This window comes from Hemitrygon akajei, chromosome 11 (assembly GCF_048418815.1).
Source record: "Hemitrygon akajei chromosome 11, sHemAka1.3, whole genome shotgun sequence".
NCBI lineage: Eukaryota > Metazoa > Chordata > Chondrichthyes > Myliobatiformes > Dasyatidae > Hemitrygon > Hemitrygon akajei.
The window spans coordinates 129,046,545-129,067,857 of record NC_133134.1 but is presented as its reverse complement, the minus strand read 5'-3'; the positions used below and the strand labels follow the sequence as shown (position 1 = coordinate 129,067,857).

At 36.8% G+C, this 21,313-nt stretch overlaps 1 protein-coding gene and 1 long non-coding RNA gene across 10 annotated transcripts in view; one reads left to right on the top strand and one right to left on the bottom strand.

Moving 5' to 3' along the window:
- The window catches only part of LOC140735999 (uncharacterized), a 30,842-nt gene extending 13,946 nt beyond the window's left edge, over positions 1-16,896 (top strand). For 7 of the 9 annotated variants that reach the window (XM_073061666.1, XM_073061674.1, XM_073061672.1 and 4 more), the window contains 4 exons: positions 734-805; positions 7,554-7,655; positions 13,693-13,848; positions 14,149-16,896. In XM_073061666.1, coding sequence (XP_072917767.1) covers positions 734-805; positions 7,554-7,655; positions 13,693-13,848; positions 14,149-14,265 — 447 coding nt within the window. In that variant the 3' untranslated portion in view covers positions 14,266-16,896. The remainder of the gene's footprint in view (positions 1-733; positions 806-7,553; positions 7,656-13,692; positions 13,849-14,148) is intronic. The other 2 variants (XM_073061667.1, XM_073061668.1) reach the window with 2 other exon arrangements.
- LOC140736002 (uncharacterized) lies at positions 5,922-14,268 on the bottom strand. Its single transcript, XR_012100857.1, has 2 exons — positions 13,092-14,268; positions 5,922-12,380 (listed from the first exon to the last, which is right to left on the bottom strand). It is a non-coding gene; the product is annotated as an uncharacterized lncRNA (long non-coding RNA).
- Positions 16,897-21,313: the final 4,417 nt, after the last annotated feature.

The window sequence follows — 21,313 nt, the reverse complement described above, 5'->3', positions numbered from 1 at the left end:
GCCACTATAAGACTATTGAATGGTTCCCTGGTAAGCTAAGGTGTACACTTGACCTTGTTTGTTTTCACTCATTTTGAGCCTAAATGTTTGACATGGGGATGTTCTTGTATCATTAGAAAAATAATAAAGTAAATCAGGGCATTGATACTTGTTAATTACTGCAGACTGAAAAATGCATAATTTAAACTGTGAAAATCCTTAATATTTTAGTCCATGTAAGTTTAAAATCTGCTTTGGATAATGTGGTTATTAAATTCTTAATTTATTTTGAATAAGTCCTTTTTATTGCATGGCTAAAATAATTAAAATTGAATTGTAAGTTAAAATGAATGAGTGAATTACATAGATTTATTTAACACTGATGTATTTACAGAGTTCTTCGCATTCTTTAATTTCTTTATATAATTATCAAAATTTACAGCAGAGCAAGTGGTTATTGTGACTATTTTGTCCATTCTGTCTGGGAGAGCTTAATTTTATCATGCTTCCTGGCAGTTGGTCTGTAGCCTTGTAGGACATATTATGTGTGTATCCATGGAATTTTTAAATGCATTAATTGTTTCTGACTCTTCCACCATTTCAGAGAATAATATGTAAACTATTCTACATAAATCTGAATGATTTTGCATAGTTTTATAATATTGGTTGAAAATTGTTATTTTGAGCACACAGAACTTCCTGCTCTTTGAATAATGCCAATTGATTTTTACAGTTTGTGTTTTTCCATGTGTAGGCTAAGGAACTTACGGAGAGCATTGAAGAAATGTTAATTCGATTGGATGAATTTTGTGGAATGCTTGACATGGTACGTTTTACAACAACACCTTCTAAACTAAATGTAGTAGATTTGCAGAACATTGCCAATTTATTCACCCCAATTTTAGAAAGGTAATTACATAATTTATATAATTATAAAGAAGGGCATTCTAAAAGGACATGATGAGCAGCCAGAATTTTTGGTACATGTTGGCACCAATGACATAGGTAGGAAAAGGGAGGAGGTCCTGAAGAGAGAATTTAGAATCCGAGGTAGGAAGTTGAAAATCAGGATCTCCAAGGTAGTAATCTCTGGATTGATGCCTGTGTCACTTGCCAGTGGAGGTAAGAATATGGCAGATGAATGTGTGATTAAAGAATTGGTGTATGGGGCAAAGTTTCAGATTTATGGATCCTTCTGGGAAAGGTATGGCTTGTATAAAAAGGTCAGGTTACACCTAAACCTGAGGGGGAACCAATATCCTTGCGGGATGGGTTGGGGGAGGGTGGTGTTAAACTAATTTGGCAGAGGATGGGAAACAGTGATAGAGCTGAGGATTGGACAGTTGGTATACAAGCAGAGGCAGTGTGTAGTGAGACTGTCAGGAAAGACAGATGATAGGGCAAAATTGCAGTTAGTTGCAGTTTAACAGACAAAATCGAAATGGGTGATGAATACAGGACAGAAGATGTTATATTTGAATGTGCGCCATATACAAAATAAGGTAGATTATCTTTTAGCGCAGTTATCGATTGGCAGATTTGATGTTGTGGGCATCACTGAGTCATGGCTGAAAGGAGATTATAGTTGGGAGTTTAATAGCCAAGGATACACATTGCATCTAAAGGACAGGCAAGTAGACAAAGGGAGTGCGGTGGTTCTGCTGGTAAAAAATGAAATAGAAAGAGGTGATATGGGATCAGAAGATGTAGAATCATTGTGGATAGCATTAAGAAACTACAAATGTCAAAAGACCTTGATGAGAGTTATATACAGGCCCTCAAACTTAGCCAGGATGTGGGCTACAGATTACAATAGGAGGTAGAAAATTCATGTCAACAGGGCAATGTTATAATAATCATGGGGGACTTCAATATGGAGGTAGATTGGGAAAATCAGGTTGGTGCTGATTTTGGATCCCTGGAGAGTTTGTAGAATGCCTATGAAATGGCTTTTTTAGAGCTGTTTGTGGTTAAGCCCACTAGAGGATTAGCTATTCTGGATAGGGTGATGTGTAATGAACTGGATTTGATTTAGGGTGCTTGAAGTAAAGGAACCCTTAAGAGACAGTGATCATAATCTGATGGAATTCACCCTGCAATTTGAGAGAGAGAAGCTAAAGTCAAATATATCAGTATCACATTGGAGTAAAGGGAATTACAGAGGCATGAGAGAGGAGCTAGCTAAAATTGATTGGAAGGGCCCGCTAGCAGGAATAACAGCAGAGCAGCAATGGCTAGAATTTCTTGGAGCAATTCAGAAGACATGGGATATATGTATCCCAAAGAGGAAGAAGTATTCTCAAGGCAAGATGGCACAACCATTGCTGACAAGGGAAATCAAAACAACATAAAAATAAAAGAGAGGGCTTATAATAGAGCTAAAATTAATGGAAAGTTATAGGACTGAAAAGCTTTTAAAAAACCAACAGAAGGCTACTAAAAAAGCCATAAGAAGTGAAAAGATGATATATGAAGGTCAGCTAGCCAATAATATCAAAGAGGATACCAAAGTTTATTCATATATATATATATAAAAAGAGGAAAAGAGAGGTGAGAGTGGGTATCAGTCTGCTGTGACTGGTGGCATGGCAGCATATTGGTTAGCAAAACACTTTACGGTACTGGTGACCCACGTTCAGTTCCCTCCCCTGTATGTAAGGAGTTTGTAACTTCTCCCCATGACCACGAGGGTTTCCTCCCGTAGTCTAATAGGTTAATTGGTCATTGCAAATTGTCCTGTGCGTAGGGTGGGATTAAATCGGTGGATTGCTGGATGGCATGGCTTGAAGGGCTGGAACAGCCTATTCCGCTCTGTATCACAATAAATAAATATAAATTAGCTGGAGAGGTGGTAATGGGGGATAAGAAAATGGCAAATGAACTGAGTAAGTATTTTGCATCAATCTACACTGTGGAAGACACAAGAGTATGCTGGAAGTTTGAGAGTGTCAGGCTGAAGTGAGTGCAGTTGCTAGTACTAGGAAGGTGCTTGGAAAGCTAAACGGTCTGAAGGTCTAAGTCAGCTGGACCAGATGGACTACACCACAGGATTCTGAATGAGGTAGCTTAAAGAGATTGTCATGGCATTGTAATGATCTTTGAAGAATCACTAGATTCTGGCATGGTTCTGGAGGACTGAAAAATTGCAAATTTCATTCAGTTCTTTGAGAAGGGAAGAAGGCAGAAGAAAGGAAATTATAGACCAGTTAGCCTGACCTCAGTGGTTGGGAAGATGTTGCAGTTGATCTCTAAAGATGAGGTTTTGGGATACTTGAAGGCACATGATAAAATGATCCAAAGTCAGCATGGTTTCCTTAAGGGTAAATCTTGAGGAAATAACAAGCAGGATAGTGAAAGGATAATAGGTGGATATTTTTATTTGGATTTTCAAAAGGCCTTTGACAAGGTGCCAGATATGAGGCTGCTTAGCAAGATGAGAACCCATGATATTACAGGAAAGATACTAGCTTTAGATAGATCATTGGCTAATTAGCAAGAGAAAGAGTAGGAATAAAGTGAATCTTTTCTGATTGGCTGCCAGTGACTAGTGGTGATTTGCAGAGGTCAGTGTTAGGACCACTTCTTTTCATATTGTATGTCAGTGATTTGGATGATGGAATTGATGGTTTTGTGGCCAAATTTGTAGATGATGCGAAGATAGCTGGAGGGGCAGGTAGTACTGAGGAAGCAGGAATGATGCAGAAGGATTTAGACAGATTAGGACAATGGGCAGACAAGCAACAAGTTGAATATAATGTAGGAAAGTGTATTGTCATATACTTTGGTAGAAGGAATAAAAGCTTTGATTATTTTCTAAACGGAGAAAATCCAAAAATCCGAGGTTCAAAAGGACTTTTAAGTCCTCGTGCAGGATTCTCTAAAGGTTAACTTTAAGGTTGAGTCGTTGGTGAGAAAGGCAAATGCAATGTTAGCACTTATTTTGAGAGGACTAGAATATAAAAACAAAGATGTAATGCTGAGACTTTATAAGGCTCTACTGAGGCCTCACTTAAGAGTATGGAGAGCAGTTTTGGGCCCCTTATCTAAAAAGAGGTGGTAACATTGGAGAGGGTTCAAAGGAGCTTCACAAAAATGATTCCAGGATTGAAAGGCTTATCATAAGAGGAGTGTTTAATGGTTCTGGGTCTATACTGACTGGAATTTAGGGGGAAGAAATGAGTACCGTTGATTGACTGGAATTTAGGAGGCAGAAATGAGCACTATTGCTGTTACTACGGGGACGGTGCTTGGAGAGCTGAAAAGTCTGAAGGTAGATAAGTCATCTGGACCAGATGGACTACACCCCAGAATTCCAAAAGAGGTAACTAATGAGATTGTGGAGGCATTAATAATGATGTTTCAAGAATTGCTAAACTCAAATGATTCCAAAGGAACGGAAAATGCAAATGTCAATCCAGTCTCTAAGAAGGTGGGAATTAGAAGACAGGAAATTACAAGTCAGTTAGCCTGACTTCAGTGGCTGGAAAGACAAAGAATCATCAATGGATGTTGCTTATTTGGATTTTCAGAAGGTATTTGACAAGGTTCCATACACGAGGCTGCTGAACAAGATAAGGGCCCATGGGATTACAGGAAAGATACTAGCACAGATAGAAGATTGCCTGATTGGTAGGAGGCAGAGTGGGAGTAAAGGGGGCCTTTTCTGCTTGGTTGCAGTGACTAATGGTGTTCTACAGGGGTCAGTGTTGAGAACACTTCTTTTCACATTATATGTCAATGATTTGGATGATGGATTTGATGACTTAATGGCCACGCTTGTGGATGATATGAAAATAGGTGGAGCAGCAGGTCGTGTTGAGGAAGCAGGATGTCTGCAGGACTTAGACAGTTTTGGAGAATGGGCAGAAGGAATACAGCATAGGGAATAAAGTTGTGGACTTTAGTAAATGGGGAGAAAATTGAAAAATCAGAAGTGCAAAGGGACTTAGAAGTCCTTGTGCCCGATTCCCTAAAGGTAAACTTCCATGTTGAGTTGATGGTAAGGAAGGCAAATACAATGTAAGCATTCATTTCAAGTGGACTAGAATACAGAAGCAAGGATGTAATGCTGAGGTTTTATAAGGCATTGGTCAGACATTGAGAGCAGTTTTGGTCCCCTTATCTAAGAACTTACAACTTTTGAAAAGATGTGCTGGCATTGGAGAGGGTCCAGAGAAAGTTAATGAGAATGATCCCAGAAATGAAAGTGTTAACAATATGAGGAGTGTTTGATGGCTCTGGATCTGTACTCATTCAAGTTTAGAAGAATGAAGGGGAATCTTATTGAAACCTATTGAATACTAAAAGGCCTAAACAGAGTGGATGTGGAGAGAATATTGCTTATAGTGGGTGAGTCTAGTGCCAGAGGGCTCAGCCTCAGAATAGAGGTATGTCCATTTAGAACAGTGATGAGAAAGAATTTCTTTAGCCAGAGGGTGGTGAATCTGTGGAATTCTTTGGCATGGTTGGCTATCGAGGCCAAGTCATTGAGTATATTAAAAGCAGAGGTTGAGAGGTTCTTGATTAAACAAGGCATCAAAGGTTACAGGGAGAAGGCTGGAGAATGGAGTTGAGAGGGATAATAAATCAGCAGTGATGGAATGGCGGAGCAGATTGAATGGCCTAATTCTGCTCCAATGTCTTATGATCTTATTAAACAATCTTGAAACATTGTTAGTCCTGGATTGTATTAAGATTTTAAAATGTTTGCTGATATTTAATCTGTACAGGATTGATGATATACATATTCATATCACTATCTTGAATGTTTGTATACTCCTATTCTTATGGGAATGTACAGTATTGACTGGAGACCACAGATGATGAGATTTCTGCTGGAAGAACCTAGTGGGTCAAGTAGCATCTGTGGAGGCAAAATTTCTCTTCGGAAAGTTGCAATGTCTTCCAGTTGAGTTTTGCATCAAACAAGATCTCACACGTAATTGTGACTACTTAATCTGACTTTATTTTTAGGTGTATAATTGCCCAGAGTGTACACACACTTAAATACTGTAGCTTCCCTATAAAACATCTTGGCATAAAACAAGTAACATAATTACAAATAAGAGTCTGAATTTTGCATTCACTGAAGAGTATTACTAAACAGTCAAAATGCTGCAGAACCATTCATTTGGGGTCTAGATCATGTAAACAGCAAAAGCAGTCATACCAATGTAACCAATCAAATTGAAGAATCCTTGGTGAGATACATAGTGTTTAAATCAGGAGCTAATACTTGGTATATTTTGTTCAATGTAAATGCAGTTCTAAGAATATAGTAGAAGGAAAATAAAAATCACTAACAATAATTGGCATTTGAAAGAATGAAACCCCACATGTGAAAGTAAAATATTAGTGCCTATAAGTTTGATAACAAGACTAAAATATTAAAAATTATTTGCACTTGAAGGACAAACCCAAACATTTTCTGGAATCACACACAAAATGCTGGTGGAACACAGCAGGCCAGGTAGAAGTACAGTTGACGTTTCGGGCCGAGACCCTTCGTCACGACTAACTGAAAGAGAAGATAGTAAGAGATTTGGAAGTGGGAGGGAGAGGGGGAAATCTGAAATGATAGAAGACAGGAGGGGGAGGGATTAAGCTAAAAGCTGGAAAGTTGATTGGCAAAAGGGATACAGAGCTGGAGAAGGGAAAGGATCATGGGACGGGAGGCCCAGAGAGAAAGAACGGGGGAGGGGAGCACCAAAGGGAGATGGAGAACAGGCAGGGAGTGATTGTGAAAGGGGCAAAGAGAGAGAAAGACAGAAAAAAAGGAGGGGGGAATAAATAAGGGATGGGGTAAGAAGGGGAGGAGGGCCAGTAACAGAAGTTAGAGAAATCAATGTTCATGCCATCAGGCTGGAGGCTACCCAGATGGAATATAAGGTGTGTGTTTGCATTTTCTGGAATGTTTAGTGAGTAAATACCCAACATATTGTAGATATATAGAGAAAGAGGGCAGCTCAGACATTCTGCCTGCATGTGGTTAACATCCAAACCTCTTGATCTCTACATTTAGATGTGTACAGGCACTGCAGTTTGTTACTTGATCTGTACCTGACACAGTTTGCTTCATCTTCAAGCATTTTAGAAAACAAATCCATACCACTTCATTCTCTAGTTTCATACGAAGTGTAAGCATTTTTTAGATGACACATATTGCTACCTTTGTGCGATTTCTGTCAATAATCCCAATGTACTTTGCACAGAATAAAATGAAATGAATCTTTATAATTTTTAAGGAGCAAATGTCTGATAAGCTGCACAATGTAAATTGGTGATCAATGTACAGAGTAAGAAAGTTATAGACTAGACTAGAACATTAGAAAGCAGATGTGTCATTTTACTCTCTGAAAAGTATGTGCTATTGAAAATGAGCCAGCTAGAAACCACCATTCTGCGATTATGTATAAGTGCTCAGAACTTGAGAGGCCATGGGGCATTAATTTGAATGAAGAAATTAACTAGTGGGAACAAAGACTTCAAAGGTATAGATTTTTATATATCAATTTCATAAAAATATTCCATAGCTAAATTACTTGTACACAGTAAGTTATTTTCTTTATTTTCAGATTCGAAATGACTCCTCTCAAATTTTGGATGAAAGTATACCAAAACTGAAGGTCAAGGCACTAGAAATGAAGGAGGTATATTCTAAGATTGATAAAATGGAGGTTTGTAATGATTTTTAAGTATTTTTGTGATACAATATTAGAATTCAAAATCTTAAATGGATTGACGACTTCTCATGTGAATCTTACATGAGTTAGGAATACCAGATTTAGATGATTGTTACACTTCCATGTTCTCTATTCTGTGTTGATTGCCTTGTTTAGATAGGACACAATATGACTCAGACAATATTATTGTGAATAACTTCAATTTTTAAGACTCACTCATTTTGGTTGATTTATGAAGCATGTACGATGACAAAATTGAATTGGAAAACAAAACTATATTAAATGAATTCTGATGATGGTTTGTTTTTTTAAAAGCATTGCCTCTGCTCTTTAAGTCTTTTATAGCAGTGGTCCCCTACCACCGGGCCGCGCTGACTCATATTGTTTCCTCGCAGCCTGGTAGCACATGCTTCATGGCCCAGTGGTTGGGGTCTACTGCTTTATAGCATACAATAACAAGGAACAGGAGGAGGCTATTAGGTCTTGAATTTAGTTCCACAGTCAAATAAGAAGTTATTCTCCATTTTACTTCATAGTTCAATATTCCTTTATTCTTTGATTCTTGAAATGTCCACAAATCTATCAGTATCAAACTTGAATATATGTAAACAACTGAGCATCCTTGTTATTTTGGAGAAACAGTTGCAAAAACTAAGCAACATACATCATTCCATTCTCTCAATTCATCATGTAATTGCTTGAGATAATTTTAGTCACAGAAACAAGTAGATTGCACCTGATCAGTTGCTAGATTGTAAAAATATTCACATTTAACTGAAGCAGTGCATTTGTGTGGCAGATGGGATAAGAATGATTTTGTATTATTTTGCTGTGTATTTCCCATCTTCCACTCTCTCTCTCTGACACACTTTTAGAAATACTTCTGTGATTAGAAATTTGAATTTGCCCAGTATGCTAGCCTGTTACACTGGATTTATCCTTTTTAGATAGATAGATAGATACTTTATTCATCCCCATGGGGAAATTCAACTTTTTTTCCAATGTCCCATACACTTGTTGTAGCAAAACTAATTACATACAATACTTAACTCAGTAAAAAATATGATATGCATCTAAATCACTATCTCAAAATGCATTAGTAATAGCTTTTAAAAAGTTCTTAAGTCCTGGCGGTTGAATTGTAAAGCCTAATGGCATTGGGGAGTATTGACCTCTTCATCCTGTCTGAGGAGCATTGCATCGATAGTAACCTGTCGCTGAAACTGCTTCTCTGTCTCTGGATGGTGCTATGTAGAGGATGTTCAGAGTTTTCCATAATTGACCGTAGCCTACTCAGCGCCCTTCGCTCAGCTACCGATGTTAAACTCTCCAGTACTTTGCCCACGACAGAGCCCGCCTTCCTTACCAGCTTATTAAGACGTGAGGCGTCCCTCTTCTTAATGCTTCCTCCCCAACACGCCACTACAAAGAAGAGGGCGCTCTCCACAACTGACCTATAAAACATCTTCAGCATCTCACTACAGACATTGAATGACGCCAACCTTCTAAGGAAGTACAGTCGCCTCTGTGCCTTCCTGCACAAGGCATCTGTGTTGGCAGTCCAGTCTAGCTTCTCGTCTAACTGTACTCCCAGATACTTGTAGGTCTTAACCTGCTCCACACATTTTCCATTAATGATCACTGGCTCCATATGAGGCCTAGATCTCCTAAAGTCCACCACCATCTCCTTGGTCTTATTTCCCCTTCCCTCAACCCAAATCCCTACTTGGGTACTATCATCTTACTAAGCTAATCTAGACTCCTTTTTGTACAAAAGAAATAAAGGTCTGTTAATTAGACAGACTTATGGGTAAAACTAACAGAAAGCACTCAGGTTTGTGATTAAGATTTCAACTTGAACTAAATTATATATACCCTGTTAATCAGGCCTTTCCACCAATGTCCAGCTGTCTTTTTGCAAAACAGAAAACCTTGTAATACTAATGTGAAATATAGTGCAGAATAGTAGTAGTAGGCCTCCGTTAGTCTCAATAGACCATGCATTTGTACCTTGGAAAGTTTCCAGGGCGCAAGCCTGGGCAAGGTTGTTGCCCAAGCTGCAAGTCTCCCCTCTCCACGCCACCGATGTTGTCCGAGGGAAGGGCATTAGGACCAATACACGGCACTGGTGTCGTCGCAGAGCAATGTGTGGTTAAGTGCCTTGCTCAAGGACACAAACGCAGCCTCAGCCAAGGCTCGAACTAGCGACCTTCAGATCACTAGACAAACACCTTAACCATTTGGCCACGCGCCAACACAGTGCAGAATAAGCCCTTCCAGCTATGCTGCCCAGCAACCCCCTATTTAACCTTAGCCTAATCACAGGACAGTTTACGATGACCAATTAACCCATCAACTGGTGCATCTTTGGACAGTAGGATGAAACTGAAGCACCTGCAGAAAATCCACGCAGTCACAGGAAGAATGTACAAACTCCTTACAGATAGCAGTGGGAATTAAACCTGAGTCACTGGTACTGTAAAGCATTGTGCTAACTGCAACACTACTGTGTTGCTCCATCAGCATCAATATTGCCATGTATAGGACTTTGAATTGCTCCATTAGTCCCATGACTGCTTTTGTTATCAATTTACTTGATTAAATTCCAAAAAATGAGCCCTATTTTTTTTAAGCAATAATTTCAAATAATGAATTTGGTGTGATGCTTTGTGGTAGGAATGCATTTGAGGTTGTTGGACATTTCTATAAATTGAATTGAAATAATTATTGAAAAATGTGCACTAATTTTCAACAGACTCTGTAGTGGAATTTTACATTTCTCAGAATGCAAAAATGGACAGAAGGCAGGGGTACAAAGTTCAGAGGAGATCAGAGTGAGGTTTATTTTCCTCTGGCAGCATGCCTGATTGCTACTTGGATCGGATTATTATAGCTGATCCAGTAATCGATAATAGGTTGCCAGTTGGAAAAAATTCTAATACATTCTAATAAAAATCCTAATATCCTTAAGTGATTTTATTGCTTTAAATTCCAATACCAGGGTGTCCGTAGATTCCTTCCATTTATTTAATTACAAATGAGATCTTAAACATCATCTACAATTCCTAGAGTTCATTAATAACACCATGTAATATACATTGTGGACAATTTTTAAAAAAGTTTTAAAGATGTTGAAGTCTGTATAATTTAAGAACTTTAATGAAATGGATGTTTTCAGGCAGTAATCATTAAAATGGTAGAGTAATGAAATTGGAGTCAACTAGTTCTATAAGACTTGCTAAGTTAATTTTTTGAAGACTTACATTAGGAAATGACTGGCAGCCTTTGGCATCTTCTAAGACAAATCACAGCTTTCATCATCATAAGATGAAAATCATTGCAATCCCTCTCTTGTTCTAAGGGCTTTGATATCTCGGTGAGGCCATTAATAGACTGTACGCATTACCAGAGTTAGGGTTAAAAATGCCTGAACATTGTCAGTAGGCCATTTTATAATAGATTTTTAAAAAATAGCTTTTGGCCTTCATCTCTTTAATAAACCCAGCCCTGCTTAGATTCCCCTTACCTTCAATTAGTCCCATCTGCCTTACAATGTAATAGATCAGTCAAATTTGACAAAAAAAAGGCAAGGAACTCACTGTATTTCCTCATATTGTCTGTTAATATTTTTGTTTAGCATGGTGAGATTAAAAAGAAACTACCTTTCAGTGCCAAATTGACTCATTCATCCTTTTATTTGCATTCTTTGATCTTTTACCCAACTATCCTCACATGCTCTCAATCTTATGAAGCTACACCTAAAGTGCTTCTCTAAACAAATCCCTGCTCACAATCTCAGTAAAATGGATAGAAATGGCAAATGTCATAGCTCACACAGGAAAGTTTGTTCAAACTAATGATATATTAACATATACATAGATCTAAATTTAATGTTACATTTTATCCTCTAATATTCCCTCTTTAGCAAAAAAAACAAAATTTAATTATAATTCACTATTATTTACCAAATGCATGGCAGGTGAGCATTTGTAACTGAATTGCTCAAGCGCGCATTCATTTTCCAATCAAAAACATGGAATTTCATGAATAGGATCAAGATTTTCACTAATATTCCTCTGGTCTGGGTACAAAAACTAGTTTTTGAGTACTTATTGCTGCCTCTTTTGTGATCAATTAGATCAATACCAACTAGTAATTGTACCGGAGATCTTCGATGTCTGTGTGGCTTGCTTGCTTATTTGTTCCAGGGGTTAGGTGTTGCCTTCTGCTTTCTGATTCAGTAATAGCAGCAAGTTCATGCAGCCTCAGACATATTATACATACAGATTAGCTGATGTAAGCCACAGTCCTTCAGCTTGTTTATTAAAGACTATGGAATTGCACAGGACAGCAAATTTTTTCGAAAGTGTTGCTTCCTCAGAATTTTTTTTATGATAGACTGCTTGAAAATGAACACAAATATAATTTCAGACTACTTGCATCACATAGGAATTTGGAAACAAAAAATTAACTTATTGAATATAATGTGTTTAGTTGCATAATGGTGCTGATGCTTTGCAATAGCTCAACTAAGTTAAAATATTTTGTTAATAATTTTTCATTTGTACTCAGTGTCTGAGGTTTCTCACTTTAAGTGTCCAACAATAATTCACCAGCATTGATGGATTCCAGTTGCTCTGGTATCTTTTCTTCATGACCGCAATGTCCTGGTTTCACCATGCTCGTCACTAACAGCACCAAGTTTTGCAGGGAAGACGTCTAAATGAGAGTGCAGAAAATGAATCTTTAGTGACATGTTGTATTTCATGGTTTTATATGTTTTCAACCAGCTGCATGTAGTTTGGTGCTGAGTAGATGCCGTGAGAAATTTCAACAACTTGAATGCCTTCCATGTAATTTCTCTGGCCCCACTAGAAAGTCTTCAAATTGCCTGTCATTGATGACCTGTTTGATTTGTGGACCAATAAAAATGCTTTCCTTAATCTTGGCATCAGTTATTCTGGGAAGCATCTGTCTCAATTATCAAAATCCTTAATAGAAATTTGTGCCTGGTGATAGCAAATTCCATCCTTACAGTCCCAAACCCAATAATTATTACTAAAATCTGTCCTGCCATGCAGCAGCTGTGCTGCCTAAGCATGCCTGGACAAGATAGAACACTTACCAGCTTACATTGTAGGGAACATTTTAATTGACTTGAATTATGAATTAAAATAATAAACATAAGTTTATTAAATATGGTGCATGATGGAAAAATTTCATGGTGATTTTCATTATCAGTAGCCCAAAATTTGTAAGATACATCTAAAGGTATTCAGGAAGCAAAATCTTTGTTGTCCAGTGTAATTATTTGTAATCTCATGTCATTCCATGGTAACCCTTTACCCCTTATTTATCAGTTATCCAACTACCTTAAAAATATTCAATGTCTGCTTCCATTTGCATTGGAAGGAAGTTTGAAAGACTAACCTCATAAAACATTGTCTTTTCTTCAATAAATGACTTCTGATTCTCAAATAGAAACATGCCATATTTGTAAAGTTCAGCCATATCTCTCTCTTCAGGCCTCCAGTGAATATAAACTCAGCCTGTCCATCTTTCTCCAAGACAGCTTGCCCATTCCACATATTAGTTTGGCAAACCTTCCAGGCTTGTTCCTGAGGATTCTTGAAACTGATCAGTGTGAAGAGCATGTTTCCTTTTGTGGAGTAATTATAACCAAGAAGTGGAAACTGTTTAAAAATAAAGGCCCATCCAGTTAAAACAAAGGCATTTATTTCTGAAGGTGGCAATTTAGTTTGTCTTTGCCAACTTTTGGGTTAATGCACAATTCACAGTGGAAAAGTTGAGCATAGTGGATATTTAGACAGACTTCTAGCAGTAGCTAACTTTGTCTGCAAACCCGTAAATTGGGTAGAATCCTTTGTTATGCTTAATTGGTTTATACCTTCTGTTCTGATAATTTTGCATTGATAGGATTTACTTTAACTCTGAAATCAAAAGCAACAGTAAAGCCAGATACAGCTTTTAGGTGAATACTATTAGATTCTTAGCCTTAAATGTTTTACAGTACCCACAAGTTTATCTTTGTCAGATTTTTGTGAAGATGGTTGAACAGAGTGCAGCTATGCTGGAGGAACAAGTGATTCAGGCAGAAAAAGACTGTGGCAGTGTGTCTCGGGGTGTTTGCAGATTCCTCCATTCAATCAATGCACCGTTTTTGAATGTAAGTAAAAGCACAAAGCCATACATAAACCATGAAAATTTTATTTATAAATTTGTTTAACAGTTCAGTTGCTCAATCACCTGTTCACTATCAACATGTTTTAAGGGAAAATATCTTTGGTTCATTTGGACTTTTTTCTGGGGGTGGGATAAATTGGTGGTAACTGACTAATCCCAAAATAGTTTTGTGGTAAATACAATAGAAGCCTGCACAGTGCATTAGCTTCTATAAGGGAAGAAACATTCCATGCATTACAGTTGACATTTTGTCCAAACTTTAACATGATTTTTCCTCTTCTAGAAGAAACGTAACTGTATCAGCCAGCAAAATTTGGCATATGAGCTACCCAACCTATACCGAACTGAAGCCTGTTTTCCTGCAAATCACAACAGGACATTCTTTAAACCAAACGAGTGAGGGTAATTTTGTTCCTCTTGCCCAAGAGGAAACTATTTACATTAACGTGAAGAACCTGGCATGACTGCAAGTTTTGTACAGTTTGTGTCATTAAGTTCCACTTGGACAAAAGCTGTAAAATGCTTCATTGCAACTGTGGAGATATCCTACAAACCAACTCAAAGTACAAAGGGATTTGCATGAAGAAACTCTAGGATTGTGTTACTTGTAGGTTATTAATGAAATAATACAGGTTGAGTACCCCTTATCCGAAATTCCAAAATGTTATTGAGACGTGATGTCACAAATACAAAATTCCATAAGACGCTGGGAAGTGTCCTAAGCGATACGGAGGTCTCTATGCACCACAGACAGTACTGAGAAGTGATCTAACTTCTGTTCATTACATATGTAAATGATAAAATAGAAAAAAAACAGCATAAAGCGAAAAATGAAGATCTTGATTGTGTCTTGAAAGAGTGGATTTATCAGCTTTGGAGTGAATGTATGTTGATCATGAAAGAAAGCTTTATCTTGATGAACTGAAAATTGAAGGTAATTGTGAATATTCAGCAGTCAGGTTGCAGAAATTTATGAAAAGGCATGGCATTTTATTTTTAAAGATTTGAGGTAAAAGTGTCTACACCAGAAGGCAGAGAAATTAATGAATTTGCCAAGATTGTCACTGATGAAAACCTTGATAATGCTGAACAGCTGTATCAGTACATATGTGTAATGCACAAGTGTAAGACAAAGACTGCTTACCAGTGGCATGTAAATTCAGAGTTGGAAATGATGGCAATCCCAAACTATTTCATTATATATTCCAAAATCTTAAATATTTTCAGCCCTAAACATTTTGGATAAGGGGGTACTCAATCTGTAATGCCTGGAGTTGCAGCTCCAACAACACACTAAAATCTCACAGCTGTTCCATGGCCAAGGCAACTTAACATTATGCTTTTTGGCACACAACTTCCCTTGTGATAATTCAATGAACAGTTAATCATATTATGAAAGTGAATCTAAATTTGCAGCATGTGTACCTTCATGTCATAGGTCTTAAAAGCCACACTGGTTTTCAAATCTATGCTTAAGTACCAAGTACTGATCTAATATTCATTTGTCTTGATTATTTCATGCTTATGAATACTGCACTTTTCCTGTCATGGGAAATTAGGCATTTTATCTGCTAGAAAAAGGTCAACTGCCATTTTTCGCATCCAAAAATACACTTCCTGTTATAGGATGTAAAACTTACAATGCCCTGAGTTTTAAAATCAACATAGGAATAGAGAATAAATAAAATGCTTAAGATATTGTGGATATTAAAAAGGACGAGTAAGTGACTCATTTTGCGCAAACTTTCAAACCAAGACTAGACACTTTTAGTACCAATTCTCCAATGTTTTCTATCTTCTACAAGGCATTAATAGGAACAGTTTTACATCACGGAAACACTGCATTTGAATTATCTGTTAAAGCACACTTCCTGTCAACTGTACATACAATTCTTGCCCAGCAGTACAGACATACAGAAAGCAGCTTTTTTTTCTGTGAAGTGAAGCACCCATAGGCAGCTGCATTTGGCAAGTTGTATTTCTGTTGATAAATGATACATACAATCTAGCCAAGCACAATGGCAATTTAAAAAAATGGATACATATAAAAAGGAGTGTGAAAAATGCACAATGCTACATTTGCATAAATTCAGCCTCCCAGGTAAACTTCAGTAAGTCATAGAACATTACAGCACACAAGGACCCCTTCAGCCCATCTAGTGAGAACTGAACTATAATTCTGCCTTGACCCGTCGACCTGCACCCAGACCATAGTCCTTCATGTACTTATACAAATTTCTCAACTGTTGAAATTGAACCCGCAACCACCTCTTCTGTTGGCAACTTGTTCCACTCTCACCACCGTTCCCCTTAAACATTTCACCTTTCATCCTTAACCCAGTTCTAGTATGAATTAGAGCACCAGTTTATTAAACTTTGAACACTTGTCAGATTGAAATTGCCACTTCTATGAATTCAGAACAGCTTATTACTCAAAATGTTTACAGACTTTGAAGGTAATTTGTTTTCTACATAGTTTTGCAGAGCAAACTTTTTTGCTAGCTCTGAATTAGACTGGGTGAGAGATATGTTACTTTGCAAAATGGCTGTTTGTGAAATGTCAACTACGTTTGCATAAAAATTAATAGAACAATTATTTTATGTAATAGAAACAAGTGGTGAGAGTAACTACAAGTTGTATTTTTGTAATTCATTCCAAATTGCCTCTTATTCTTCTCATTTGCTATTATCAATCCAGCATAACCAATGTCATTCACTAGTTGTTAATAATAACTGTAAATTTGGCATTTCTTTTTACTGATGTATTTTTAGTTTTTAAATTATTAGCTGTCAACTAAATTGAAAAATTTACTTTTAAAGATGCACCAAGATTTACCTACATTAAAATGATATATTAGTGTGTTGGTACTCATCTATTGCAGCTGTTACTTTACACTCTTGAAAACTGCTCAAAGGTACTGAAAGATTCATTCTGGATACTGGATTTTGTGCAGCTTTTTTAATACTTTGTGGTACTTCATTTCATCTGAAAGACTTTATTATTGCATTTACTAAAAACAAATTGATTATGTTTTTTTACAGTGACTCGAGTTATTTAGAATTATACTAGTGCATTGTTAATTTACTACATTTGTCTTGTAGCTGTGCATGGATTTCTAACTAGCATAAACCAAGATGTTTGGCCTATGTATCAGTCACATACCAACAGGATGTTTATACATATTTTTTTAAAAATATATAATATACCCATCTACAGCCAATTTAAAGTTTCCCCAATTTTAGTTTTTATCAAGTGTCCATGCAAACATCAAAATAATTCATACAAGATTAGACTCCACATGCATTCATATTAAAGAGAATTCTGATCACATATGAACTTGAATTTTTCTCTTGAAATTTATAGCAGAGAATTAAGAATTTATATTGGCTTTAGGTTTTGTTTCAAACAATGCCACCAAATTAAAACTATTTGATTCACGTTAATTACTAACCACAATGGCCAACTTTAAAAGATGTGTTTTTGACAAGCACTGTCATGTAGTGACTTAATAAAAATCTTTACAGCTAACATCAGTTCTAATCCAGCTATCATGATAGTCAAGTGTCAAACTATTTCAATGTTGATATAAAATTATCAATGTTTAATGGATTCCTATACATCATATTTGGATTGGCACCAATTAGAACCATTTAGAATTGGAAATGTTCAATGAAACTTTTTGAAAGTTAACTGTTCAGATAAATACTCCTTTGGCTATGAAAGGTTAACCTTTGATTAAAAAATGGGACTGTAATCATACTATTAGCATTTATCTCAAGATAGCAGTTTCAAAATCACCCCCCCCCCCCAATAAAGCAGCACAAGATGCACTGAGAAGATTTTCAGTCTCAGCATTCCTGGTTAACTAAAGACAAAGAAAAATATGTCCTATTAGATTGGTGTATCCAGTATGAGCCATTAGGTTGAGATAAGACTTGCCTGACTTCTGTGTTTTCATGCCATCACTACACAATTCCTTGACTGGAGGAGAGACTGCAATAAAAGATTATTCAATTGTACAAAATTGCTAAGATAAAACATTCTATAACACTTAGCCCATCTTATATGCAGTTATTCATCTTGTTCTTCAATGCAGAGTTTCTTTTGGAATAATATATACTCAAGCACATTTGGTGATGCTCGCTGGTCGACAAATTGCATGGTGTGAGCTGTGATACTTTTAGATCAACCTTTAAGTGTCTTAATTCTCCAAAATTTAATTTTCAATTGCAATTACTGATCATTGTGTAATTGCCAAATCAAAAAGTTAGATTTTTTAAAATCTTACTGCAAAGAATTTCAACTGCACTTGCATGTTGAAGTGTTGATAATTTTGCTGCATACTTTAGTAACAGCTCAAGAATGACACACTGAAGCACACTATGAAAGGACTGGAGTTTTTTCTAGGACTTTGATATTGAATTACCAAAGCAAGCATGCCAATTCAGAATGTATTTAAAGCTATTAAATATCCATCAAATTAGCAAACAGTAGCATTTACAACTAGATTCTGATTTTCTTCACTAATCTCTGACTCACCATTAAAAAGCATATTTTAATCATTGATATTTCTAATTACAATACCTTAAAATTCAGCTGTGTCACTCTCATTAATTGCATTAAACTAAATACTTTTGCCATAAGATTTTGCATCCATTCAATTGTATATTACTACAAGGTTATTTTCTGATAAAAGAGGTGTATAAAGAATTGGTTAGTGGAGGAACAATTGTACTCACAAGGGGAAAAGTGAGATAGTTGAAAGAAAACTTCAGAACTTGAGAAAGTTTGGAACAGGTTGCTTGCATTTTCAGAAATAATAAATGTTAACATGACACAGGTTTTATTTTTTTGAGGCGAGATCCAAGTGTCAAGGAAACATGCCTTGATAAACAATATATAAAGAATAGGATAAAGCCATACATTTTGAAAGATGAAACTGAAGAGCAGCATTAAGAAATCAAATTTGTAGGTAATTAAGGTTGAATGAAAATTCAAGCAGCATATTAGCCAAAGGCATTAAGTATATTTTTAAAGGAACTCTGAGGCAAGTTATTATTTTGCTTCAAATTACAAATGATCTGATTGAGCTGTGAAAAAGGTTGAATGTTTATCACAAGGAAATTGAGCTTCTGCTAATGAAGACAGTAGCTTTAGATAATTAGCTTCCAGATAATCAGCAATCTTTCAGTATCTTACTGTCTTTTAACATTAAGGTAGGGGAGCAAAACTGCATCAAAGTATATGAACCCTGCGCATGAAACGTTCGTCCCTCTCCATCAAGGAAAGAAGCTACACAGCATCTGCAATACCATCATTCAGAAAAGGCATCAGGCTGATCAACATCTCCACCTATTAAGCCATTTTACCAACCACCAATGTATCATTTCTTGTCAGTCACCTTATATGCCAGTGTATGTATACAGGCTATTCTTATGTATTTATATTTATCGTATTTTCATGTATTTCTTTATGCTGATTGTCTTTTTTATGTTGAGTCAGATCCAGAGCAACAATCATTTTGTTCCCCTTCAGACTTGTGTACTGAAGAATGTCAAAAAAAAACAATCTTGAAACAGTTACACTGATGAGAAAGAAATCAAGGGCATATTTAGGACTCCAGAGTTATGATCAGGGTTTGAAAATTTGTCCCTTGACATATGTATCTAGCTAGAATTGAATGCATAACAGAACAATGACCGCAAATTTGAAATGCAAGTCAGTATACATACATCTCCACTATAACTCCATGTTTAATGCTAACAGATCCAGAACAATGATATACAAATTAGGGGGGGGGGGGGGGGGAAGTTATACAGGTCATTATGGGTAATGTTCTTTATATATATATATATATATATAAAATGGAAAAGTACATTATTAAGGGACAGCAAATAGATAATTATGATTTTGGATGAATCAGTTGTTACGAAGGATAAAATAAGCTTGCAAAAAGACTTACGTAGTTTCAGTGAAGTTTGTCAAAGGATACAGCAGGATACGGATCAGTTATTGGGCAGAAAAATGACAAATGAAGTTTAATCCCGGCAAATGTAAAAGGAACACAAATATACAGTGGCTGGACAAACCACTGAAACACTGAAGTACAAAAGTATCTTGGGGTCCCAGTCTCCAGCTCCCTGAAAGTGACAAGTAAATTGGGAAAAAATGGCATATGGCCTGTTTACCTTCAGTGCTGGGACACCCTCATTAAGGACTCTCACCATCTTGCACACAGCCTTTTCATTATTATGTTTAGGAAGGTGGTTTGTTGTTCAGTTAAGTTTTGTCTGACTCTTCATGACCTCATGGACCATAGGGTTTTCATGACAAGATATGGAAATAGATTGCCAGGCCTTTCTTCCGTGCAGATACTGCTGCTGCCCAGGTTGGGGCCTGGTTGAGTTTGAACTCAGAACAATCTGCCTTGAAGTCCAGTGCTGATGCTACACCAACACCAGCCAGCTGGGGAGGTAGTACAGGAGCCTAAAGACCCACTCTCAAAATGTTTCCCACCATATTTTTGTAAAGTCCACCAACAGTACCTCACTATTCCTCTTTTGCACCATTTAGTTCTTGTAACTTAAGAGTAATTTTTATGTCTTGTACTATACTACAGGTGTCCCCCACTTTACGCCACTTCACTTTTACAAAAGACCTACGTTAGTAACCTGTTTTAGCATTACAAAGAGGATTTTTACTTTTACAAAAATTTTTCTCATCTAAATTAATGATTCTTCACTTTACGCCATTTGCGCTTAAAAAAGGTTTCATAGGAACCTTTGTAAAGGGGGGGCACCTATACCACAAATTTCAATGACATGTGTCATTGATAACACTGCCTTTTGATAGGCTCAGGTTACAGTTGTATAAAAATTTGGAGTACTACATGCTGTTCTTGTTACCTTTAGAGGACTGCTTTGGGGAGGGTTCATAAGAGGTTTATCAAAATGATGCCTGAATTAGAGGATACACACTATAAATAGAGGTTACCATTTAGTAGGTTAATTGCCCATTGTAAATCTTCCCATGATTAGGTTAGCATTAAATTGGGGGGATTGTTGGGCAGCACAGCTCAAAAGGTCAGGAAGGCCTATTCCACACAGTATCCCTATGGATAAAAAAAATATGCTGAGTAGAGAGCTGATAATAGATCATAAAATTAAAGAGAATAGACCAGGTAAAAACAACTAGAATATTTTCCCCCTCAGATTAGAAAATTTAAAATACAATTGGGCTAAAAGTGAGGGGAAGTATACAGGGGATGTTCAGCGCAAGTTTAAAAAAAATACAGTGAGCATTAAGTGCCTGGAATATGCTGCGAAGGGTGACTGTAGAAGCAAATTCAAGAGGCGTTCAGATGGGTACAAGAATATCCAGGGAATGGATATGGTTCATGTACAGGCAGAAAGAAAATTGCGTATTTGTGAGATATGATCTCCCATGG